Raw genomic sequence first — 25107 nt, forward strand, 5'->3', positions numbered from 1 at the left:
TGCATTAAAGAATAACAAATTTTACTTTTAATTTTCAAATAAGTTTTAATAATTATAGAATAAATTGCTAAAATAAATCGTTTAGGCAAATATGCAGGTCCCAACTAAAAGCAGGCTCAAATAAATAATGATTCAAAATTGCTCAATGCTCGATTCCAGAGTTTTCAGAGCCTCAATGTTTTGGCTTATGCGCCATATATTTTGAATAATGTATACATCAAATAATCATTTTTAATATTGAGACGTTACTAATTAAAATTTAAGGTAATTTTAATCACATGTTTAGTTCAGTAAATTGGAATAGATTTTTTAAATTATAGCCCTTCCAAATAAATCAAAAAAAATCACTGAAAAAACACTACTCTCTGAAAATGTCCCATATGCCGTGAATAAAGTATCGGATGTAGAGGGCTTCCACAATACAAAGGTATGCAAATTCAGTTGTTTCTACGGTGTTTTCAGTCAATTTTTTTAAACAGTTTTTCCACCTCATAAACACTTAGTTAGAATCCGAGTCGTTAAGACAAGCGCGATTTCTAAGGTTCACTCGTGCTTTACGGACTCTTTTTCTGAATCGTGCATTTCTATTTTCATCGTCGCTAGTGTGCCCGTTTCGGGAACTTCCAGGCGCCGTTTCTGGAGTCTTTTTGCCGTTGAAAGACACGTACTTGTTCATAAATCTATTATACTTGCTACTGCTTGGACCGGTGCCGCATCCACTGTCTGAATTATTGAAGCTTCGTCGTTTCGTTGGCGGCGTACTGCAATCTTCCTCATAATCGGAATCAGAGGAAGATGTATGATAACCATCTTCAATTTGGTTAACTCGACTTGTCGCACTTTCCTCGTCTGAATCAGTAAAATAGGTACTTTTTGAAGCCACATAATAGCTCTTAACATGTTTTCGTTTCCTTGGCTGAGATTCTATAGAACCTTAAAAGAAACAAATAGTATTTAATTTTATTATTTTTAAACACTCTTAAATTGGCCATAAGTAACTTACCTCTACTAGTCGAAGCTCCATTATTGTAATCTTCACTATTCCGAATTGTTACAATAATTCCATTGCTGGGGCTATTTCCGTTAGATAACTGCCCATTAGTACTAGTTGCTTCAGCATTATTCTGCGACATTTCCAAGCCGTTTAATATGTGCTCTTGAGTACCTAATCAAATGAAAGAGTGTTTACTTAATTAAAAGATCCTGTATTTATATTACCATTCAACGGTGTTGGAATTATATTAACCAAGTTTTCGCCATCATTGTTTGACGATTGATCATTATTTGAAGATTGATCACTATAACCGTTTTCTGGACTATTTACAGCTACATTCAAAGCTTCGTCATCTGAATCTTGATCTAAAACCTTAAGTTGGGCAAAATTAAAGAGAGTGCGCTGATGGCAAATTAACTACTTACCCGATATACTAACGAACTTGAGTTAGTGATTCCGGTACTGGTACTTGGCGTGTCCAAAAGCATAGTCAGGCCCGCATTCTCGCATGCTTCCTTCAAGCATGATCGAGTGCAATATCGGAGAGACCTGCATCAAAATATACGTCGTTTTGAATAAACTATCAATCAATTGAAAAACTTATATCTTGCCTTGGACTATTTTCATTAGGAGATTTATTATTTACACACTCCAAAGCGTTTAACTGTTTCCTTGGCGATTTCTTCGATGATTCATTAAGTTTGGCTTGGGCTTTCAATTTGAGCGCATTTCGTTCCTTCCTTTTCCTCCTCTCACGCTGTTGCATCCTAGCAAAACCAAAATCACACAATGTAACAACAAAACTACAAAACTTTGGATGCAAAGTGTAGGTAGGATTTACGATGCTCATCTAATTAATGGATAAAGACAAATTATTCATTATTTACTTACTTTCTAATTGAACCAGGCGCTTTATTATATGCCATTCTGGCCAGTCGATGTCGCTTTTTCGAAATTAGTTGCGCTATTTTATTGTACTTGTATTTTCTAGGTTCCTCTACCGTTTTGTTCCGGCTCCTGAAGATTCTTTGCAATAACTTGGAGTAGTCGTGCTCCAAGTCCGAGTCGCCACTGTCTGTCGTTTGAAATTCTTCTGAACTAGCCCAACCTAAAAGAATATGCTTGAAGTACTAGTGGTAAAAATTGAAAAGTCTAATTACTACTACGCAAGCGGTAAATGGGCAATGATGTGTTTTTTAAGCAAACTATATTCAGAGAAGATATACCCCGAGCAATATAATCTAAGTGACTAAACTACTAAAAATTACCTTCAATTTCTCGTTGAATCAATGAATCGAAAAACGACATCATTTTTGAATCTTCCAAAGTTGATTGATCACTGTAGTCATGCGATATCCTCTACAATTGCAAAATTTACTTAAAATCATAGTTCTTCTACATGAGAAAGTGTGATGTTTCAGCAAAGAAAAGTAAGTGTAAAAATGCTCAAAGGACAACGAAAATAAATGTTACTATTAGAGAAAAACAAGCTATTTACAGTGGAGTAACAAGAACCACTGTATTCAAACATCTATTTATTCACAGCGTTGCGAATAAACGCGAAAATTCGAATAAAACCCACGAAACGTTAGACTTACTTCACCGCTAGTGCCTACCAAATCTACATAGTCTTGATGAGTGTAAACAATTCTCGCTGGCTCTGAATACTCCTTCAACAGGGACCCTCCCCATGTACCTAAAATCACGTGTATTCAACCATATTGTAAATTATTTAATCAAATCTAATCACCTATATGTAAAGAACTCCACAACTTTATCATTTTTTCAACCCCAGAAGAGGCAATTAGATTATTGTGTTTATTGTAGCGGACCTGGTTTACGATAGATCTATGCCCTTTCAGCACAACGTGTGATGTACCCCATTCGTCTGAAATAAATCAATCAAGATTTCTAATTTAAATTTTGCGTTATTTAAGCAAATACCCTCATCTTCTGGTATTCTCCACATGTATAAATTGAAATCATCGGAGCCACTTAAAACATATTCGTCGCTTTCTCCAGCAAAAGAACATGTTTTCATTGTGCAACTGTTGTAATACTGAGGATGATAGAACTGACATATTGCCTGGTCGCTTTGAGTATTATATAACACAGGTGGTAAGCGTCTCCTCAATGCTAACACTCTTTTCCCTAAAGAGTCAAAACAAGCACTAATTCCTGAGGTCTTGCCTATAGATGAGTCATAATGAACTAATTCTCTAAAACAAAAGCATTTAACAATTATGAAGTTATACAGACAGAAAGGTAGTTTCGAACTCTTTAGGTTTTCTACAATCCCATAAAGCTATGCCTTCTTCCGAGTTGGCAGACACCAAAAATCTAGGATTAATAGGGTTGAACATCACAGAATGGAAACCAGTCTTTTGCTTGGCAAGCACTTGCGCTTCTACAACAAAATCCGTAATGAGGCAAGCATGTAAAAAAATGCGGGAAGGGAATTACCTTGGCTTGGAGCTTCCCGAATATCGTATAACAAAAGTCTCCCATCCTCACCAGCAGTGGCTATAATTTCATCATTTTGAGGATTTACAGTTAAACCATAAACTGGTTTTCTGTGAGATATGGATGTTAGTGCATTTCCACTGAAAAATACACACATTCATTTAAAACATAAACCAAGGAATTATCCGTTCTTCAATGATGTACATGTAGGTAATATAATTTAAGAAGGTAAAAAATATATTATAAACGAACTCTTACGAGGCAACTTCGTGAATAATCACTTGATCGTCATTGCCTCCTGAAAATATCCTTTCATTCTTTGAATCAAATGCGACACAGAATATGTTGCTGTTGTGTGTTTTCTTCATAGACATAGGATTCATGTGCCCACTTTCATCATCTTGTGGCTCCGGTTTGAATGCACTTGAAGAACTCCTTGAACAGCCCCGTATATCGAAAATAGCATGGGAAATGTTCCATAACAAAACTCGCCTATCATCGCCTCCTGGAACATGAAGATAATATTACAATAATAAATAAAAAAATTCGCATAAAAAATCATGATTTATATTCCATGTAGGTGAATGGAATTATCAGTTTTCCACGGCAACTTGCTTATTGATGTTTAGGCTGTAGACCAAAATATACAGAAAAGATACGGCGCATAAAATTGAAAATCAGTTAAATAACTTTCCGCGGAGTAAATAAATGACCTATATATATTTTTTAGCAATCAGAGATTTTTTAAAGAGTTTAAAGCAATAAGAGATTCAAGTGGTTTCTCACAACAGCCAAATTATTGTAAATACTTTAATCCGTATATTAATCAAATTCCATTAACAAAACCCTGATAGCATTCATACAAAGTCCGCCGTGCACAATGCATGGAAAATACAAAAAAAAACATTTAGATTGACTTGATTTTTGACCGGCGTAATTACTTATCGAATTCTTCGATAACGACGGTCTAAAAGCCCTAAGTGCTCACCAGTTTCTTCGATATATCTAAGATCATTTAGAATACTTTAGAAATTTAATTTCTGTGTTCGCGTGTTTCGGTTCTGCTTTATTGGAGGTGACTGCAATGTTATATTTGCTTACTGATTGTTTCTTGTTACTATCTATTTTATACTTTATCAACATGTTAATATAATTGATTGAAGATATATAGTCGTACCACCTGCCTATATTTGTGCATAGACTAACTGCTACAGTAGATGGCAAATATAGGTATTGCATGAAAAATACTAGCGCATGAAACCCGTGTCAAGGTTTAAAAAGACACAATCTGTTCATATGTTGCCCATTTACAAAGAAAATTTGGTTTAGAAATGGCCTGGCTACTAAACCATACTGCCGTTTGAAACAATTCAATTTGAAGCACTAAAAATAGTTGTCATCCCCGACTGTAACTATAAATTAAAATTAATTTCAATATCCGTATCAGGATGTATATCAACAATCAATTAGTTAAGTGTAATAAGTGTGATAAGTGCAACTTTCTAAATGGCAACCATTTTCTATGACTTTTGAATCGGTCCACATTAATCATGATTTTTAAACCAGCTGAAACAAGTGGAATAATCGAATTTGTCTGGTTTAAAGATGTAACTTTGCCTTAACGATGAATAGAAAAATAAAAGAAATCATTACCTGAAACCAATAGTTCACCTTCGTCGGAAAATTCAATGGCATTCACACACCCATAGTGGGCAACCAAGTCCTTTCTGTAAAAATTTTTAGCATTGGCTAACCGTTCTTTGAATATTCGATTTTTTATCACTAAACGATCACTGTATTGTCTGTTCACTATATATTTCAGGGGATTTATTACCGATGACCCTGCCATTGATTTTTATTCAGAAATTACTTCAGCACAAAATTCAATGTTGTTGACAAAAAGGCCAAGATGTACGTCAGATAGTGCGAATCCTGATTGTCAAAATCAGCTGATTGACGAATCCGAACACTATCCTACCTGTTCATCAATTGTTAAGTAACACGTTTCCGGTAAAATGTTCAAATCTGCAATTTAAAATAATTTAGAAAAATTACTAACGGTTTAGTAAATTAGGTATACTTGAAATGAACGCAGATTACGTATTTAGTTGCACCGTCAGCGTCTAACTGAAGTTTAAATTTAATCCACTAATTTTGGAGATTTAAAGGACGGATTAACGTTAATGGGCAGTTTCCAGACTAATATTTTAAATATTTTCACTTTCGAGAACAATGGTTATCTTTCGGTTTAAAGTAAACTATCGGAATTCCGTGTGGTGCGTGTCTGGGGGTGAACTTTAATTGTCCCTTATCAGGATTTTGGGGATGATATTATCACCTTATGGCTATGAGAACATCTAGATAGATATCTTTAATTCTTAATTCTAGCTAGTCTTTATGTGGTTCAATAGAACTCTATGACTGACGCTAATAGGAAATCATGAATGAAAAGCAAAAAAAACTTAAATCGTGGTTTATTTTTAATCTTAGTCTTAAAAACGATTTTGTCTGAAGTTTATTTAACTAACCATGGTTTAAGTAATCGTTGGATATATTAAGCAGCAACGGTGCAATTGGCCATATTTATAGTTCTAATAATTCCAATTATATTAGCTCATCCTTATAATTAATTAACATACATACACAATAACACAAGTTCAAATGAATAAGTTAATAACAATAAAAACATAAATCACATGGCACAAATAACGAAATAATTAAAAAGTAAAACGAATTGGAGAATTACTATTTAATTTATGGCCGATTGTAAGTGTTCTCTTCATTCAAGTTATCTGAAGATACTCTAAAAGTTCCTTAACGTTTTTTATTATAACATTCTGACTTTGCTTGTTTCTAACTAAAGTCATTATGAACTCTTTGATACAGCGTCTAAAGGGCTGCCTTTTCCTACTTATACTTGATAAGAAATTCCTAAGGTTTAAACAGTTAAAAGAAAAACTATCAAATTTTACAAGAATCTTACAAAAAAAAGTTTCTATTTGAAAGYAGTTAAAGATATCTGAACAGTCACTAGGACCATTTCGCCAGATCTCCAATAAATCTTCAAATCTCTAAAAATATACRCACAATTTTTAAAATCAGTAAACGCAACTCACTGTCTYTTTGCAGATGATTCTCATAGCTGTTTAGATTTTTGATCATCTTTGCCTTTTACTAATGATTAAAGAACGTTAAATTATTACTTTCCGCTCAAATCGACATCACAAAGTGTTTTTTTTTTTACAACGGCATKCATATTTTTCATTTAAAGCTGATAATGATGGAATAATTCGMTTTTAATATTCTTATCATTAACATTTATGTTTGACATTCAAATCTTTAGTCAATTTTTCGCAACACTGCCAACACTGCTTTTAAACCCCCCTCTTATATTCAAACAAATCTCTAATAACCTTAATAACCTAAGTTTTGATGGTTTTGATGAAGGTTTAGAATTTTCCTATTTACATTTTTCTTGTAATCTTTTAACAGCATTTATCTCCGAAATAAGTTCGTTGGTCTAGTGTTATCAGAAAGTGATTTTCAACTTTTGTTCAGTCGGTTCATCTCTCAGTTAAGATTAATAGTCTAGGACAAACGGTTCAGAATGTCTTCAAAAATTAAGGTAAAATTGCTTTAATTAATTAACTGTCATTGATTTTCCTATGTGATTCAAAGGTATTTTGGACAAATTTCGCCATTATCTGTGTCGAGCAGGCAATATCAATATTTTTTTGCAGTTTAGTCCGGCTTTATAGGTACATACCGTACTGTGTCTTTGAGTACATATTTGTTATGTATTCTGGCGCTATTAAATTTAAGCAAAAAATGCCTTCAAACTTACTCTGGCAGTAGAATGAATCCTGGTACAAATAGAAAAATGTTTAGTTAATAAAATTGTTTCAATCTCCCACAATTGCTTTAAATGTTTATTAGATAAATTATCTGATCAGGTCAGTGGCTTAAAATCGCACAGAATCTCTATTATCTGAAGTATTATATTATTATAGCAAAATTTTTAGGGTTTATTATTAAAATCTACTCATAAAAAACTAATAAAGAATGAAGAAGAGAATTTTACAAACACCTCGAATAAAAAAAAACCCTCATCTTCAAAATGCTTGAAAATATGATCGTTCAGAAAACTGGACAATTGGTTCAATTCAAAGAAATTGTTCAAATTGGATTTTATCAGAATTTCTTAACCTCTAAAGAAGTGTTTCAATTGAAACACCTTTAAAGGTTGTTTTTTTGAGAGACTCTATGCTACATTATTGTTTCTCAATTTATCCTTAAAGGGCTTCAAATTTGAAAACATGACGACTAATCGATAATACGACAAATATTTAAATTTCTGATACAGCTTTCGGAAATGTTGGAGGATTTGATTATTAGCAACCTGCAAGTCCAATCCAGCGGCTCGCTTGGACTCGATTTTATTACAAAGTTATGCTCTCAGCGTGTCAAACAGTTAATTAAGTTATAAGTCGCAATTTTTTATGAAGGAATTATGTAATTCGTCTAATTCTTACGTCTCTGTTGTATGGATAGCTGAAAAAATAGAAAACTTTGAAGCTAAAACCGTTTTGAAATAGGTCGAAGTTTTATATCAGCAGAGATGCAGTGGGCGCAACTGTAAATTTACTTGAATTGGGAAAAAAATGTTGAACGTATTTTACCTGAAAACTTCAGCAAAATAATAGACAAAGTTAGCAGGTATAAGTAGACATAATAAATATCTTCAATTTTCAGGTAGATTAACAAAAGCGAGTCGTATCAGATTTATATGGTGTTTTTTTAATTAGTTTTGCACTAATCCATATAGCAACTAGCAACTTTGTATCTAATTGTTTATTAACATTTTCATTTCCATCCGGCTATAAAATTGTAAAACTCAATAAAAAGATTAACGCGAAACTACAATGTTATCAGTTTACAGATACTACTAAAAGAAAATGTAAAAGTAATGAATGTGTGTATCTTTTATAAATCGGTTTACCTTATTTACTTATCTTTGCTAATTGAAAATCTGCGACATTAAAAATAAAACAACTTAACATTTACACACACACTTTTGTATGCAGCATAAACGAATTTGCACTCAGTGAAACTCTTCTAAAGTTGAGAAGTCTTCCTAAAAAAAGTAGTAGCTTTTAAACATACAGTGGTGCATAACGAAAGGAATAAAATCGATTAAAATTCAACAATCTGTTTTTCAGAAAAGTGTAAAGTATGTAACTTTTTTTTGAAAAAATGAAACGTATTTAATTATTTCTATGTGCTGATTTGTTTGACAAAAAATTGAATACACGTGAAAACCCTCATTATTTGTTGGAATTTCGAATTCAACGTAAACATTCGAGTGTGCCATATAAAATGTCGATATTTACATTTACCTGTTTACGTGCAATAAGCATACCATATACATAGTCGGCGCACTCTTATAATTTTTTGTATATTTGCAAGAAATAAACCAACGTAAAAATATCGTTTTAAAAATTTATTTCACAATTTTTCAAACTTCTGGGTACAAGAAATATTTTCAATCTTCAGGTAGATCGATTGAAAACCGGTTCTTATAAGGTTAAAATAGCAGTAGTTTTGCAGATAGCAGTAGCTATATGGCATTCTATATGCACCTATAACTTTTCTTGTAAACAGAAAGTTTGGGAAAAAGTCATGAGTATTGTCTTCTACGGATTTTAGGAAAATTTTCACCATTTATTTAGGGACATTTTATTTGATCTTCCTATATTATTTGTTATATGTTAAAAAAAATTAAGAAATTGTTTTTTTAAAAACTTTTTAATTCAACACGAAATTTAATGTACGCTGTATGAGTCATTAAGTCGAACATTTAAGAACGATTTTTTCAGATTGGCATCATAGGAGGTTCAGGCTTAGATGAGCCTGATATTCTTAAGAATCGGACTCAGAAAGTAGTGTCCACTCCTTACGGAGACCCTTCAGACCATTTGATCGTAGGAGATATTGAAGGAGTTCCTGTGGTGATTCTAGCCAGACATGGAATCAAACATAATATTATGCCAGGTAATATTAAATCTGCGGTTTACTGATGGTGGTTGAAAATGTGCCTTGCCATTAGGAAATGTTAACTATCGGGCAAATATGTGGGCTCTCAAAGAAGAAGGATGTACCCATGTTATTGCTACGAATGCGTGTGGTTCACTTCAAGAAGAAATCGCTCCTGGAGACTTAGTGGTCATCGATAATTTCATTGATAGGTAAGATCGTCATTGTGCTAACTCTTCCAGATCTTTATAGCTCATTGTAGAACCACTAATCGAAAACAAACCTTCTATGACGGTGAACCCAATCATTTGAAAGGGATTTGCCATTTGCCAATGGAACCAGCCTTTTGCCAACATACTAGAAAGGTATTGCCTGAGTTAGCAAAGCAAGAGATATTTTAGTAAGAACTATCTCTTAGGTCATATTAGAAACAGCCAAGAAAACTGGAGTCAAAGTCAGGGATGGTGGCACCATTTTAGTCATAGAGGGCCCCAGATTCTCGAGCAGCGCGGAGAGCAATTTGTTTAGGAGTTGGGGAGCTCATGTGATTGGAATGACTTCAGTTCCAGAGGTGAGTTGGTTGTTTAGTGTTAAATCTCGAATTATGTTAAATTATAAGCTTTTCTTTCATTAGATTGTCTTAGCTAAAGAAATCGGCTTATGTTATGCGGCTATAGCTATGGCCACAGACTATGATTGCTGGAGAGACAAGGGAGAGAAAGTGACCCACAAGAACGTGTTGGAAATATTTCAGCAAAATGTAAAAAAGGTGATACAGCTGTTGCTAGCTCTTGTACCTAAAATGGGCAAAACCGACTGGGAAGAGACTCTTCAGAAAACTAAGGTAACATGAACGTATATGAAACCCCCATATTATTTCACGCAAATAATGCATTTTAGGAAACTGCTGAACAGAGCGTCTTTGCTGAACTACACTAATTATCTACCATATTAAATACATACTGTTTAAAGGAAGTTAGGAATTGAAGTATTCCAAGTAGGCAATAGTTAGTAAAATATCCAAACAGAATTATACAATTATTTTTTATATGTACAGGGTACTGTTGCAAATTTCAATACTCCTTACTAAACTGTATTATATAATGTATGCAAAGCGAAGCAACGTATAAATTGCTTCAGTATACAGGCAAGCCAAAGAAAAGAGCATCGAACGAGAAAAACGCTTTTGCGGCTGCCCGTATGTTATATATTTAAATGCTTTATTATCATTAATAAAAAATATACCTTATATAGTATTGATTTGGTTTTCTATTCACAGAAATTCCCCACTTTATGTATATATTTCTTATACAGGGTGTTACACAACGGTAGGTCAATCCCTTCCGAGAGCAAATAATGAAGTTTCATTTTTCAAATTGAATAACTAATAAATATACAGGGGTCAAAGTTTAAATACAATTTTCGGTTATTTCGAATAGCTGCTCAACTAGTACCAGTATGTACAAAATTTCGTGGCTGTGTTTTTTTTAGTTTCATTTTTTAAGTGTTAATAAATAAATTCGTAACAATTCTAAGAACCTCTGCTGCTCGTTCAAGACATTTGAAACACTAAAAATTTTTTGGTGTTATAAAATAGCAAATTACTATTGTTCACGTTTTATTCTCTGATGATTTTTATACAAAAAAATATTTTGCTCAAAGTAGATATCTCGAAGTATTTTCGAGATATTAGTAGCTAGTAGCATTCTTTTAGTATAGAAGAACTTCCAGAAAGTTAATCAATTTGAACTTCTTAGTAAGATAATTTGCTTTGTCAAGCATTCAGTTTGATCACGCAACATTTCCTTAGTTATAAGTTTAGTTTTATTGTCAAATCTAGATGGCAGTAAGAGAGCAACTACTAGAGCATATGAAAACGTGCTGGAGAAGGGGAAAACACTTATAGAGCTGACTGAGACATATTAAAGATTCTGTTGGCAACCTTGTCGACCTTAACTGAGACTGAGATAACCTTAAACGTTTGTTTATTATTGCTATTAACTGTAACAGGATTGATTTAGAATTTAACTTATTACTGGCAGATAACGCGTCTTGACCTTAAAAAGTGAAACAAAGTGAAAGTGAACTAACCAGACGGCAGCTGTAGCGTTAAATCAGGCAAAAAACGATGTGAAAACCCGTGCCATAGTTCTGATAAAATCATTTAATATTAGCAAAACTTAGAAGCAACTAGGAAATGGCATCTACTTCGCTAACAGCGATAATTGTGATTATTAGCAGCTTGGTACTTATTGACGTATTTTGTAAGTATTTGGGGTTGATTTGAAACGCGAATTGGACTGGTTTCTGATGGTACTTAATTAGATATTTTGCATGTTCATACCTGCAACTATAACAATACAAGAGTAATTTTTGCTTTAAGTTTCATTACTAACCTACAACGCATTTTAAGCAGGCGGTTCTTCAACTAAGCAACATTAGCTTGAGGGACTCTATAGGTCCAACTGGAAGGCGTTTGCATGGGCAATAGGGAATTTTCCCCCGCTTTTAGCTGATTAAATGCTGTAAATTCTATATCTAGTATCTTTTTATGCGCTTATTTCTTGCTGTTACATTTATATCAAATGTACACTCGATCGTCAAATCCGTATAGATTTTTCAGTATCAGTACTATTAAGTTCCTTACGCCGCTAACATCTATTAAGTTATTTTTTTCATCATGTTACTATGTATAATGCAATAGAATGTCTTAAACTTGTTTCTCTTTAACAATTTCCATATTAACCGTCCAAGAATGTATTTTTTACGGCAAATAAATTGACGGCATGAAAAATTGCCCTAATATTTCAGTTTTATGTATTATTATACCCAAACGGAAGCAATTTTCCCGTAGAAATACATACATATTATACCTACTTGAACCAATGCATTGCGATACAAAATTTCCCTCCATTTTCAACTACAAACATCTTCGAATCATCCCTAAGAAAGGATGCCAACTTTGAATCAGCCTGTATATATGTAGCACTACCACTTTTTGACTCTTATTGTATGATTTACGATTTTAAACATGGGTTTCGGAACTCTGGATAAATAGAGTGTTTCCAAAGTTGAGATTTTGCGGCTTTTTTCCTCTTAAGACATATCGACTGTACTTTCCGTGCAATATCCTATGTGAAAATTGGAGAATTAGTGGGTTATAAAAGCAGAATAATAATCTCAACTTCGGATGTAATGCACCGTAAGATTACCTCCAATTCCTTTTCAACTAGCAATCTAAAGATAATTAAAAAATAGGTGCAGAAGTAAGCCAATCTCGGCAGAACGCCCAAAGCTCTGCTCAAATATCTTCCGATGCAGTATCTAGTGCAAAAAGTACAACGCCATGGCCGGCATTAGGACAGAGAGCCGCAACTACTCCCAGGCCAAACAGCAATAAGCGAACGAGTAGACCGGCAACACAAAGTCCGAAGAAATGGATCCAACAAAACAATATATGGATTAGAAATGAACAGGCCTCAGCTGGTGGCGAAGTGGGAACATCTCAAACTAAAGATCCTAAGAGTAATGTCCAAAATGTTAGAGCTGGCGTAGCTCAACAGCCTGCTACTACTAGTGGACGGCCTCCTTTAAATCGAGGAGATACTTATACGGTTTTAAAACCGCAGGTTTTACCCAACCATAATCAGCAAGCTCTGATAAATGGCTTAAATGGAAACAAACAAAGTGTTGGGCCTCCAACGTCCCCTACGAGTAAACCTTTGAGTTACGCGGGAGCCGTTGGGCCCAAACAACCTCAACCTCATCCTCCCCCATCTTCCACTACCTCAAAAGCACCAACACCAACAGTTCCTTCCACAGGGCCGGTGAGCGAGTTAGAGGAAGAATCTAAAAGACCACAAAATACCAATGACGGTTCGGGTGCCTCAGATGATGAATTGCGAGAATTTGCAGAAAACATATTGCGAAAAGACACAAATAATGCCATGAAATACGTAACGTTAAACATACAAGGCATGACATCGTCTAGGTCATCCAGTGACGAAGCTCCTAAAGCGTAATCAAGTGTTCAGGGTTTTACGGTCTTTTGTGTACGTAAATAATAATTTTCAGATTATTAAACATTGCTGATCCAGCCTTCAAAATTCCCTCAATAGAGAAGATTGTTCTACTCTACAATAATTATTTTCTGGATGCGGGGCAAAATGAAGTGTACACAGGCCAAGAGAGGATCGAAGAAAATAATTTCCTAGATGCGATATTGGCAACGCCTGTAATGCAATTTGCTAGAAACTTTTTAGTGCAAAAAGGTACGAAACATCTTATATGCTTTAATATCGAGATTAGTTACCTTTTCCACACCTCTAGTGTTATAGTTAAATTGTCAATAACATGAACATGTAAGTGATGTGTTTTAGAAAAAATTGGCAAAGATCCTAAGGAGTTCAAAGACTTGCTTCGTCAAATTTGGTTTAACATGTACTCGAGAGGTAATGGCAGAATCGGCTCCAGCGGGTTTGAGCACGTCTTTGTAGCAGAAATCAAGAACAACCAAGTGTCTGGTTTGCATAATTGGCTATACTTTAACGAGGAGGAGTCACAAGGACGAGCTAATTATTTAGGATATCTAAAAAAACTAGATTTGGGAGAGGTTTGTTTTATTTCAAATGGCACATTAAAATGTTCCGTTTGAAATTACCGAATTTATTATCAAATAGTGGGTTCTTTCAGAAAGGAGCTATCGTAAAATACCACTTCACATTCCATGATATTGATAAGCCAGTGGGTTCAATGTTTGTCGGTACCAGTCCGGAATTGGAGATGGCTCTTTACACAACCTGCTTCGTTTTGAGGGCGGATAGGATTTGCCCCTTGAAAATGAACGGGAATAAGTTTATTATTAGAACGTACACTTATCGATACAGAGGAAAAAATATGATTGGAAGTGCCTTCCCAGAAATTTAAACTTTTGCGAACAGAAACTTCGCTTTATCAGCTTTTCTTCGAGAGTAATTCTAATACTATTCTCGAGACAAATAATAAGAAATTGCTCTGTTCCAATCGATGCTTCTCAAATAAATAAGACAATATCGTAACAATTTAAATAGTTTAGTTTATTAAAATTAACTTTGTTTTTCAATATCTTATACTGTTATGATCAAATTACGAGATTTGGTCCATTATGACATAAAATAGTAATTTAGACATATCATGACTCAAATCTACAAAACAGTTTTTAAAGTAGGTAAGAAGATAACAAATTAACATACATATATTTTATAAGTTGAATCGCTCTGGGTCCTCCAATCTAAAAAGAATCATTATTATACATCAGAAATGAACGTTGAACACTACGCTTACCTTAAAAGATTCACATTCTTTTCTACAAGCTGTAGAAATGATACGTCTTGCGGCGTTAAAAATACGAATTGTAAATCAGGCTTTGAACTAGCATAATGCAACAAGATGTCGATGACTTTGGTACGGTTTAGTTTATCCTAAGTTGTTAAGATTTCATTAAAATAAAAAGTTCCGAACTTTGGTTTCAACTTACCATATAAACATCGAATTCGTCTAAAAAATAGAAAGGAAAATCCATGCACTGCCATAACGCGTACAAGAAAGCAACAGTAGAATACGACCTTTCTCCACCTGATAAGTTTGAAGTTGCAGTTAACACTTGAGACCCGCGTTGAGGCATAACTATCAAGGTTAGAGTTTTCTGTTCCATATTAATTTCTATGGAACCCTAGAACAATAAAAAGTGTAATTAATCACTTTTGTTGGGGTTAAATAATAAACGCTTAACTTAACTTAAACTAACTACTTACCTTAAACTGTCTAAGCTCCAATACTTTTTTGAATGAGTGCTTTATAAATGTAAGAAAGTAGTTTTCCGTCAGTTTATAGTGCTTTTTTCTTAGGTCCACTGCTTTGTTTAGTTCTTTTAAATCCGCATACAACGATTTCATACTCTCAGCAACCTAAACAAAATGCAGACAAACAATTGCGAAAAAAATTAAACATTCTACTTACGGATTTATATTTAGCAACCAATGCCGTGTACTGTTCAGTAACTTCTTCAATATTGTCGCATTGTGATTCTCTACGAGCCATAGTCCTGGATATTTCGCTCAATTCGTTGGCTACTACTCTTACTGGCCTAAATAGATTTTTAAATTAAAGTAAATTAATATAAAAAAATTATAAATAAAAAAAAAACATTTGACTAATATAGTTGAAGAGTCATACCGGGTCTCTGCAGGTCGTTGTTCGAATTTAGCAGCGTTCGTGGATTTTGTATCGATTTCAGCCTGTTTCAAAACCACTGCAGATGTAGCATGGTCTACTTTCCTCTGAAACTCTTTAAGCCTCTGCTCATTAAACTCTTTACTGGTCAAATGTTGACGCTGTTCGGACTGAGTGGTTCGCAATTGCTCCTACAAGACAAACTTCCTTAATCAATGTGTTAATTTACTTGTAGAAATTAATAAATCAAATAAAAGCCATTCGGGATTATTTAGGCTTTCTATGCTCGGTAATCACAATTGGTAATATACCTGTAACTGCCACAATCTTTCTTCTAAAACTTTAGAGGCTTTTTTGAACTTGCCCATTTTTTCTTCTTCCTCAGATATGTTCGATTGGAGTTCGCGTATTTCTTGGTCGGTTTGTTCCAAAATGGCATTTTTCTCCGTAAGTGTTCCAAGGATTTCCTCAAGCTCATTTTCCTGCAATGAGCATTGTGCTTCAACAGTTGAAAAATATATTTGTGTCTAATTTATAGCAAAAAGTTAACACTTTTTACAAAATATTGCTTTAGACAACATTCAAGAAATGTGTGTTCTACACTAAACAACTTACCAGATTATGCAAATTGTGCACTTCTGGTTCGGCCTCATTACTTAATTCGTCACGCTCTGTTCTAATTTTTTGTTTAGCTAAGGTAACCTTTCTGAGTTTGTCTTCCAATTCCTTTTGTCTTGACTGTTGAGTTTTAATATTGGCTTCTAAACTTTGCAACTGACTTTGGATTGCTTGCTTTTGGTTGTTCAAATTTTCGATATTATTTTTAATCGCTCTGATAACAAAAATAATACAGAATAGAACAAGATTACTGTATTAAATTTAATATACTGTTAAAAGTCTTAATTATTTACAGTATACGAATATACTCTTGATAAGACTAAGTTGTGTTAATCTAAAAACTGATTGCATTTAACTGAAAAATGAACAAATTGTAAATGTATGAAAATAAATTGAAGGCTAGATTAGAGCAATAATTAAATTTGAACCACAAATAATAAATGTATATTTACTTACTGCACATGACTTTGAGTATCAACTTGCAAATAACGGGCTTGATGACAAGTTGAAGCATAAGTTTTATAATTTGGGTCAGGATAATACTTATTCCCTTTAATAGTTAAACCCTGTTTACAGTTCTTTGGTACTCTGTCCTGTAAATTTAAGGTAAATCGAAAAATCCATACAGTTTCTCTAATACGAGCGCGCCTAAGCCTTACCCTATCTGACATTAATTCCATAGCTTTTTCTTCACTGGAAATCAGCAATATATTTTCCAAACTTGACTGATCAACAATACAATTGGATACTACAGGATCGTTGATTATCAGTGCATTGTACAAGGGTACGCAATCTGGCGGAGCTTGCACCAAATTTCTACTTACATCGTGTTTCTGTAATATTTAATCGTTAACTTCGAAAATATATTTACACATTTGAAACGTACTCTATTTATAAAGCGGGATGTTATAATAGTCGGCTGGCGTTCTCTTTCCAAGCATTTTCCAAAAATTTGTTGCAACAATTTGCCATCTTTTTGATTGTCTACAGTAAACGCGCTCAAAACTCCCCGCCCTAAATATCCTTCAACGGCTACAGCCCATTTCTTTTCTTTCAATTTCAAGTAGGATCCTGGAAAATAAGATTAATACTTTCAAGGTCTTCATCATTAAATAGTAAAATACCTAAAGGACCTTTGGGTTCATGTTGAAATGAATTTTTCTGTTGCATGATCATTTCTATAACTTTTGGCATATTTCTATCGTAGATCATCAATGTATTTCCAGACTCTCTTTCAAGTGCTCGTAAACTAGACTCTTCATTTGCTAAAATCAATGCAATTTTGATTGCTAATTTGAAAAACATACGCATTTACTTCATCGCATTTGGTATTTCCTATAGTTAACAATTATTATTTTCTTAAATATTTAAGCTGGTTTTAACCCAAAAGCTTTAATTATATTCAACTATTTAAAAAAACCAGTATATTGACTAGGCTTGTTACCAATTTCGTTCGCAATGTGTGAAATTTCCGTCTTAAGACTTCTAGCATCTCCCTGCTTTTTATCGATGTCACTTTTGATTTGAAACAATTCATTATTGATTGTTTCTATGTGATTACCACAGCTTCTAAACCGATCTTCCAGTTTGGCAAGTTTTCCCAATCTGTCTTTCTTCTGCTGTTCTATTTCGGACATGCTGGAAATTTAATGTTAGCCAATAATGAACTATTTATTCCAATTCAAAGTACTACTTTTTATTTGCATTGGCAATTTCTTGTTTCAAATATTCAGCATTTTTAACTTTATCGACGATCTCAATAGCTAGTGCATGCTTTTTTCTCCTTTCTTCGTTGTAAGCTATTTGCAATTCGTCGATGATTTTCTTCGAATCAGCTAGGGGACCTTTTTGGATTTCCAGTTGGCCGTTAATATCCGCAATCTGTCGTTCGTAATTGCTAAAATTACGTAATTTTTAAACATAATTTATCGTTAGTCGCTTTAATTAGATTCAACTACCTACTTTATACTCTCTTGGACCGCCTCCATCTGCTGAGCCTTCTTGTTGGTATCCGCCTTAAATTCTTCTAGGCGTTTTATAATCTTATCAACTTTTTCCTGCTCTTCCACCAGTTCATCTTCAAGGTCTTTGACTTGTGCCCACAACATTTCATTTTGTAAACTAAGTTTCTTTTCTTTTATACTAATAATAGATTGATGACCATCTATCTTCTTTTTCAATGCAAGCATTTCTTCTTGCAAATTCGCAAATTTCTATTTACGAACAAAATATTAAGATTTACCGTACCCCAATTTACCATAAGCTTGCATACCGTTTTTTTGTCGGCTAATAGATGAACGGACTCCTTTTGGTTCAGCATAGTAGTTTTATACTCAACTTCTAAATCTTCTAATTTCGTAGCTTTCGTAAAGAGCTTAAATTTGTTCTTCGGATCATTGCTACTAAGGAAATTTCTTGAGGTATCTTGGGTTAAAAGGCAAACTGGATTATCCACTTGGATGTTAAGGGTGGACGTGATATTTAACAGTTCTTTTGCTTGGGTAGAAATGACTGAATCTAAAACGTATTCATTCTTATAAATGCGAACAGGAAACAAAGTAATTTTTTACTCGTTTCAGACTTCACTCTATAGCTTCCTGCACCAGATGCTGAAATATTTCGGACGACAGTAATAGTTTTGCCATAAATTCTTGGTTTGTATGCCATGGGCCCTTCGTTGCACAACTCAATTTCTACACTTCCTGAAGATTGTCCAGCTTTTACAAAACCTACAAAAGACATCGCATTATCCCAGTTAGCAGCAAAAAATATTACCATACTTTTAACACTCGATCCTCGATTTGTCAAGCTTGCTTTGCCTCCTAATCCAACAATCAATGCTGTTAGGATGGCACTTTTACCACTGCCGTTTTTCCCAATTACCATACTTACATTGTGTTTGGTAAAATCTATTTCGAAATTCGAATGGCACATGAAATTTTTTAAGGTCATGTGATTTATTGTTCCGGCCCGCCTCTAAAGTTTAGTACAAAAAGGATCAGTAAGTACATGGCATAAGTTCTTCAATTATCCTACTACTTATAGCAGTAGTTGTAGTTTTGGTTTGAAAGTATCTTCATTTTGCTGTCTTGCCCAATATTTAAGGTAATTTATAATTAGATCCAGTTTCCAACAAAGAAGAGACTTTAGACCAATAGAGAATCGACAAATCATATACTTTATAAACTACCTTCATTCGAAAATTTTGTTGGTAACAAATACGAGGAATCTTAATTGTCATCGAGGGAGACCATGTTCTCGAAAACATTAATTTTAATTTTGCCATGATCAGGAAACTGAATAATTTTAATGAAAAAATTTGCACCCCATTGCTTTATCATACAGCAAAATCATCAGTTTCAGATCGTTTCATTCGATCGAGTTCGAAAAAGAGGTTTTTTTTCTGTTTTTCTACACGGTTTAGCTTTTGCGAATGAAAAAAAAGCGAACCTTTTGAAGCCGATCAAACCGCAACAACTGTAAAGAACAATACATTTAATCAGAAGTGCTCAACAAGGATTAATGTGTACAATCTGGTTGGTCCCTGGTTAAATCAAACATCAGAATGAGTTTAAACCTATCATATAAAAAAAATATAAAATTATATCAAATRATTTAAAAGTTATTTGATAAAGATATATTTTAAGCGGTGTGTTTATCTTGGTAGATAGCAGCTGTAGACATTTTTATAGGAACTTATCATGCTGTTTTTACACTCTGTAAGTATACGAATCGGCAAGCATTTTCCGTTATATCGATAAGTTTGCAGCAGATAAATATTCATTTTTAAATTAAATATTCTATATTGTTGAAACTTACTAAACATGTTTGATGATCACTATTTAGTTTCGACTTCTTAGGTGCTGCATTAGACTCATCTGATCGAACTTCACCTACACCTTTTCGTTTCCTCGAAGACTGAAAAACAAGAGGTATAACAATGACATCAATTGAGCTAAAAATTAAATATTAGGGAGGCGACACTTGATAAAAACATTTAATTAAATCCTTAAAGAACGCAGGTTTTTTGGGATGACAATGATCTAGACACAACATAAGCCAGGGCCCCTTTAACCATAAGTTACATGTGAATTACAGTGCGTCTTCTAGGCATTAGAACTGGTTTACGTTGTCACCCCCTATATTTCTATGTTACTGAACGTATAAGTATAGAATTGCAGATAAGATCTGGAATGGAAATTAATCAACTAACTGATTACAAACATGATATTTATGATTCGATTAAACAAAGTGTTTTCAAGTGTTGATAGATGATAACATAACTTTTCGATATATCAACATATTACCTGGCTAAAGCTGGACATTTTTTAATGAAATCTGCGTTTGTTATCGGGTAATTATTAAAACGCATTTATTATAAACATAGATGCAAATAACATGAGGAAATGTGTAGATGGCGGGAAATAACCAAACATATGATTGTTCTCGATGAGAGGTTATGTGTGCAATCGCTTTTCTTTGATAATTTTTCGAGGCGTGAATTTATTCCTATACGTCTTGACTATCTTTCTCGCACCCATGGGCTGTAAATAATTACTAAATATAAGTATTATGGGAATAATTTTAATTTATTATATTTCAAATTCAAACAATAAAGATGTACACGTCAGTTTTTAAACAATTTTGTGTCATGGATGCGGTTAACTATTGCGACAGACAGTGAAAATATATGCACTTTAGTTCACGAGAAACTTTTGCTATATTGATTATTATTCTGATTTTCAAAGAAAATTCACAAAAAAACAGAAACTTTTACCATTTGTTACTAGAATTTTACAATAATGAAGAAAAAACACTAGAAATCATATTTTTGTGTTGTTTATTTACGAATAAATTAACAAAAAAAACCATTCAGGTAGCAACCAGTTATACATGTTCCATCTCGTTAAATAACGTTTCAAACTCGTCATCTTCTTCAGATGATTCTTCCTTTATAATGGGTTGAATCAACATCTTGGAAAGACTTTGTTTCATATAAAGCTGAAATAAGAAAACAAACTGTTCAGTTCTACTACTATTTCTCAGAACATCCTCAATCTATTAGTGTACATGGTGGAGCAATCAAGACGAGGTAGATTATGGCTAACTGGTGTGTAATTTGAAATTATTTTTCATGCGATATTGGCATCAAAGTGGCTATCCATTAAAATTGTTTCCGTTTCAGTGTTCAAAAAAATGTATAGCCTACGAGAGATAGACACCTAAAGTTGAAAACAGGGTCACATTTTAAACAACAACTAAGCCTGTAAAATAAATTAAAAAATGGACCTGTCCACTAATAGTATTTATTTGAGGAAGTCTGAGTTTTTCATAAATATTAAGTACTAATTTATTTTCTTTAAATGGAACATTCCTTATCATTGTGCTAACATAAAGGCCTTTCAACAAGCGTCCAGAAAATGCTAAATTGTCAATACTTTGAATCCTACGATTCTCACTAAATCGGTTAAAGTAAAAATTTTCAAATGGTCTTTTTTCTGATTTTGTCCTAGCTATCTAAAATGGAATGGTGAATATAAATACCTCTCTGATTAATTCCTTAGACTCTATTTTATGTATTCTCAGGTGCCTATCCAAGCTAACACTGGCAACTGATGATTTAACACTATCGCATGCGATATCAGTTACAGCTCCTCTAAAATTTGTGTATGTTCTCAATGACTTTGTAGTACACCGAAGATCCAGCCATTGCATGTAGCCTTTCGTGTTCCCAACAAAAAGTTGGCTGTATCGGAAACATAATTGAGTCAAGTAAATTTGTATACACTTTGAAAAAATTACTTACAGGTCGTTGAAAGAGCTACTAATTGTCGAATAACTAGCTTTTTCATGAAAATAATTTACGACGGGTTTCCTTTGGGTTCTATCATCATAGAGCAGAACTCTGCCTTGTGCTGTGCAACAAGCTCCCAAGTTTTCTGCACCGTTGAAAAAGCAAATTCCAGTAATTGATGTGGGAATTGGTAACTGCAAGTGGTCATGTCCTAGCTGTGAATATATTTACATTAGTTAGTAAAATTCACGAACTGAAAATGAGGTAAAGGCAGAAATGCAGCTTAAAAAATAGTGATAAAAATTGAAACACCAATTTTCATAATTCTAATATGTATATGTATGTAAGTATTGACGGAGAGCGCCAATTGCCATACAAATTCTAAGACGTTATTCAAATAAAAACTGTACATATTAGATGGATGTAATCACATATATATATGTGGAAAACTTTTATCTGTAACTTGTTATTAAATTGGTAGTAAAATATTCAGTTAATATTCACATACTTCAACAATTGTTGTTGCTGGTCGAAATACAATCGATTTCGCTAAATAACAGAAAGATGGTGGGTTAAATAATGATGCAGGGTGCAGATTTCAATGATGAAAAACTCGCAAAAGGTTCGCAATTAGATAATTTTAGGAAATGACAAATACACAAAAACTTTTATCTTTTATACTCACAAAAACTTTGGGTTCATATTTTTTGTTTGAACTCACGATTAAAAACCGAAACCAACCTAAACCTTATCTGATTAAAACATTCATTTACTGGAAATGCTGCGATCTTTTACATATGTTTTAATCTTTTTACGGTATACATGAATATTATTCAATACGAACCTGGATTTATTTTATTCAATGCGAATCTGGATTTTTTTGTTGCGTTTGTTTCTCCAAACTTAATAAGGTCACGAACAGTGTGGATTTAAAAAAAAAATGTGTTTTCTTAAAAATAATCATATAAATAATCTTAATTTCTTCTATGAAATTTTAATACAGCGTGAGGAAATAAATGTTTACTGCTTTCTCAAGCGCATTATGATTCAATACTGTTAAAATTAGATGTGCTGTTAATAAAGTGAACAAGATGAGATGTTAAAAACATGACATTAATATGTGCGATGCAAAATGATATTTTCCAAATTGTGCGGTTTCCATTTTGTTGCTTTATATTCAAAAATGCCAAAGCCAAAAATTAAAAATTGTTTGAGTCAAAAGATTTAAAAAATGCTTGTTGCCAGTGACTTGGGATTCTCAAAATGGGGATTGATAAAACGTTCATAACTGAATGAAATGTATACGTATAACCCTATCGTTATAAATATGCCTAATGACGAAATAGTAACCCTTTGCATATAGACTTGTTTTCATAGGATTTTAATTGACGATAGATCTTATGGACAATGAAGGATAGGAGCTGTGATATGATATCAAATGCACATATCACAACTACCTGTTCCTTCATAATCCACAGACTAACAGTTACTAGACCGTGAGCCAAACTAGGTAAGGAACTAAAACTGGAGTATCGTTTTAAAAGTAAATAACCCATATTTCAGTTCCTTTCCTACTAAGTGCCCATTGCATTGCCTATAAGATCAAAGTACCTACATAGTATTAAGACAACTATTATTGTAGTTGTATATACCAATTAAATTTTGGCCATATTCGTTACTTACTGATTTAGCTTTAAACACACACTGTTTGGTTTCAATGTTCCACGTTTTAAAGTCATTTGCTTCACCTCCAGTGCCCACAATCTTGTTATTCTGATTATGTTCTATTGCATCCAAGGTGGAGTTTTCATTGAGATTTATGGAAAAGAAGTCTCTCAATTTGTCCCTCCATATATTTATTACTCCATCATGCTTAGCCACAACGAGTGACTGGTTAATGTGGCAGATACCTAATGACAGAAGTTTTATAAGCCTTGCGGTGATTGTTTAGAATAGATCGAAATTTTTTATTCAAAATCTCGCTAATTAAATATAAAAGAATCAAATCAATACAAATGTTTCCTATATATGTATTTCTAACCACATTGAATACGATAGTTCAATAATTAACACTATTATATGTATAACATATTCATAACTCGGTAAAAGTTAAAATGATAACTGGTTAGCTCATGCTGGAGTTTAGAAGGAATATATATATATAACATATTTGTTTAGTAATCGAATTGATCATGTGGTAACGAGGCACTCTTTATAAAAAAGTACTTGTTCGAAAATCTCCCACTTAGCTTCTTCTCTCCGATTGACTTAGCAAGCCTTTTGAATTTGGTATCAGATATGGACTGTATTTTGTGCCATTCTTAGTAGAAAAGATGTATTCACACTCCCTATAATTTGTACTTCTTACCAGTGATACTTTCACTTCCTTCTAGATTATCAATTTTCTTGGTGAAACAACGTCGCTTTGTGTCGAAAATGTCTACATTTCCATTGCCATATCCCAAAGCGATTTCATTCTCATGTCTTCCATTTGCTAAAGCAGTAACTTCTGTTTTTTCACCGTTTTTGAACACCTTGACATCATTAGCCTTATCAGTAGTACCTGAATAGTGGAAAAAAATAGATAGAATATTTTAAAGTTGGATAATTCAGACACGAGGTCGCCATGGCTCCATTGATAAAACTCCAGCCACAAATCTAGACTTATTCAAATAACTAATTACAAACTTACACAGCAGCACGCCCCTCGCAGTTCCTAAATAAAACTGAGTATTGGTTATATCCATATTTCAATTGAGCTTAGAGGATCTTCCTTATCGACTGTTTTTCTTAAATTCCAGCTAACTGCTCTATCAAACGTTCAATATAAAATGAGCTGCTGCTACAAGGTACCAAGATTCAGAAGGCATGTGCCCTTCTTCATTAAAACATAAAAATATAGGTTAGGGTTATGATCTACTAAAACAATTAGGCTGTAGTTGTTAGATCATATGTGTAATTGCAAATAGTATTACCTTAATAAATAATAAAATAA

General features: G+C 33.4%; 5 protein-coding genes and 1 long non-coding RNA gene across 9 annotated transcripts; 3 read left to right on the forward strand and 3 right to left on the reverse strand.

Moving 5' to 3' along the window:
• Window positions 1-9: 9 nt before the first annotated feature.
• Window positions 10-5404, reverse strand: LOC109545173 (DDB1- and CUL4-associated factor 5). 2 transcript variants are annotated; one of them, XM_019915713.2, is made up of 14 exons: window positions 5111-5404; window positions 3716-3962; window positions 3458-3597; window positions 3272-3401; window positions 2939-3213; window positions 2745-2882; window positions 2611-2690; window positions 2263-2353; window positions 1886-2102; window positions 1606-1761; window positions 1420-1543; window positions 1219-1366; window positions 1004-1165; window positions 10-933 (listed from the first exon to the last, which is right to left on the reverse strand). In XM_019915713.2, exons 1-14 carry the CDS (start codon window positions 5304-5306, stop codon window positions 500-502), a joined length of 2538 nt encoding a protein of 845 aa, XP_019771272.1. In that variant the 5' UTR covers window positions 5307-5404; the 3' UTR covers window positions 10-499. The 2 variants fall into 2 exon arrangements, with proteins under 2 accessions (XP_019771272.1, XP_019771271.1); XM_019915712.2 differs by having other exon boundaries at window positions 2593-2690.
• Window positions 5405-6853: 1449 nt separating this feature from the next.
• Window positions 6854-10746, forward strand: LOC109545174 (S-methyl-5'-thioadenosine phosphorylase). The gene is made up of 7 exons (XM_019915714.2): window positions 6854-7082; window positions 9334-9508; window positions 9564-9702; window positions 9753-9855; window positions 9909-10061; window positions 10125-10334; window positions 10391-10746. The coding sequence occupies exons 1-7, from the start codon at window positions 7065-7067 to the stop codon at window positions 10427-10429; spliced, it is 837 nt and encodes a 278-aa protein (XP_019771273.1). The 5' UTR covers window positions 6854-7064; the 3' UTR covers window positions 10430-10746.
• A 679-nt stretch (window positions 10747-11425) lies between these two features.
• LOC109545160 (endoribonuclease CG2145) lies at window positions 11426-14988 on the forward strand. The gene is made up of 5 exons (XM_019915684.2): window positions 11426-11754; window positions 12749-13508; window positions 13565-13761; window positions 13870-14102; window positions 14183-14988. The coding sequence occupies exons 1-5, from the start codon at window positions 11688-11690 to the stop codon at window positions 14414-14416; spliced, it is 1491 nt and encodes a 496-aa protein (XP_019771243.2). The 5' UTR covers window positions 11426-11687; the 3' UTR covers window positions 14417-14988.
• LOC125504794 lies at window positions 11761-12300 on the forward strand. The gene is made up of 2 exons (XR_007281697.1): window positions 11761-11803; window positions 11904-12300. It is a non-coding gene; the product is annotated as an uncharacterized LOC125504794 (long non-coding RNA).
• Window positions 14140-20781, reverse strand: LOC109545159 (structural maintenance of chromosomes protein 6). 3 transcript variants are annotated; one of them, XM_019915682.2, is made up of 21 exons: window positions 20415-20561; window positions 20138-20236; window positions 19099-19294; window positions 18889-19047; window positions 18591-18835; window positions 18281-18531; window positions 18012-18215; window positions 17763-17956; window positions 17443-17583; window positions 17205-17389; window positions 16978-17151; window positions 16775-16911; window positions 16316-16532; window positions 16012-16182; window positions 15704-15891; window positions 15488-15614; window positions 15283-15435; window positions 15006-15200; window positions 14813-14949; window positions 14722-14759; window positions 14140-14322 (listed from the first exon to the last, which is right to left on the reverse strand). In XM_019915682.2, the coding sequence occupies exons 1-20, from the start codon at window positions 20430-20432 to the stop codon at window positions 14729-14731; spliced, it is 3222 nt and encodes a 1073-aa protein (XP_019771241.2). In that variant the 5' UTR covers window positions 20433-20561; the 3' UTR covers window positions 14140-14322; window positions 14722-14728. The 3 variants fall into 3 exon arrangements, with proteins under 3 accessions (XP_019771241.2, XP_048523241.1, XP_019771240.2); XM_048667284.1 differs by lacking the exons at window positions 14140-14322; window positions 20415-20561 and adding an exon at window positions 20626-20781 and having other exon boundaries at window positions 14545-14759; XM_019915681.2 differs by lacking the exon at window positions 14140-14322 and having other exon boundaries at window positions 14545-14759; window positions 20415-20560.
• A 360-nt stretch (window positions 20782-21141) lies between these two features.
• On the reverse strand, window positions 21142-25038 carry LOC109545172 (WD repeat-containing protein 74). Its single transcript, XM_019915711.2, has 6 exons — window positions 24805-25038; window positions 24481-24675; window positions 23796-24022; window positions 22125-22327; window positions 21863-22064; window positions 21142-21319 (listed from the first exon to the last, which is right to left on the reverse strand). Exons 1-6 carry the CDS (start codon window positions 24857-24859, stop codon window positions 21206-21208), a joined length of 996 nt encoding a protein of 331 aa, XP_019771270.2. The 5' UTR covers window positions 24860-25038; the 3' UTR covers window positions 21142-21205.
• Window positions 25039-25107: the final 69 nt, after the last annotated feature.

The sequence above is a fragment of the Dendroctonus ponderosae genome, unplaced genomic scaffold (genome assembly GCF_020466585.1).
Source record: "Dendroctonus ponderosae isolate FM_Combo_2020 unplaced genomic scaffold, Dpon_F_20191213v2 Dpon_F_20191213_6, whole genome shotgun sequence".
Lineage (NCBI taxonomy): Eukaryota > Metazoa > Arthropoda > Insecta > Coleoptera > Curculionidae > Dendroctonus > Dendroctonus ponderosae.

Bases quoted from the DNA above. Each gene is read 5' to 3' on its own strand.
- LOC109545173 (XM_019915712.2), bottom strand. From the start codon at position 5,306: ATGGCAGGGTCATCGGTAATAAATCCCCTGAAATATATAGTGAACAGA. The intron at 3,598-3,715 runs GTAAGAGTTCGT...TGTATTTTTCAG, and splicing joins ATTATTCACGAAGTTGCCTC to TGGAAATGCACTAACATCCA. The intron at 1,367-1,419 runs GTAAGTAGTTAA...GCCCAACTTAAG, and splicing joins CAAGTTCGTTAGTATATCGG to GTTTTAGATCAAGATTCAGA.
- LOC109545174 (XM_019915714.2), top strand. The intron at 9,856-9,908 runs GTATTGCCTGAG...ACTATCTCTTAG, and splicing joins TTTGCCAACATACTAGAAAG to GTCATATTAGAAACAGCCAA. The intron at 10,062-10,124 runs GTGAGTTGGTTG...TTCTTTCATTAG, and splicing joins GAATGACTTCAGTTCCAGAG to ATTGTCTTAGCTAAAGAAAT.
- LOC109545160 (XM_019915684.2), top strand. From the start codon at position 11,688: ATGGCATCTACTTCGCTAACAGCGATAATTGTGATTATTAGCAGCTTG. The intron at 13,509-13,564 runs GTAATCAAGTGT...AATAATTTTCAG, and splicing joins AGTGACGAAGCTCCTAAAGC to ATTATTAAACATTGCTGATC. The intron at 13,762-13,869 runs GTACGAAACATC...GATGTGTTTTAG, and splicing joins AAACTTTTTAGTGCAAAAAG to AAAAAATTGGCAAAGATCCT.
- LOC109545159 (XM_019915682.2), bottom strand. The intron at 19,048-19,098 runs GTATGGTAATAT...TGTCTTTTGTAG, and splicing joins TCGAGGATCGAGTGTTAAAA to GTTTTGTAAAAGCTGGACAA. The intron at 15,436-15,487 runs GTAAGTAGAATG...CATTTTGTTTAG, and splicing joins TGGTTGCTAAATATAAATCC to GTTGCTGAGAGTATGAAATC.
- LOC109545172 (XM_019915711.2), bottom strand. From the start codon at position 24,859: ATGGATATAACCAATACTCAGTTTTATTTAGGAACTGCGAGGGGCGTG. The intron at 24,023-24,480 runs GTAAGAAGTACA...TTCTGTCATTAG, and splicing joins AGGAAGTGAAAGTATCACTG to GTATCTGCCACATTAACCAG. The intron at 21,320-21,862 runs GTATTTATATTC...TTCTTATTTCAG, and splicing joins CTAAGGAATTAATCAGAGAG to CTTTATATGAAACAAAGTCT.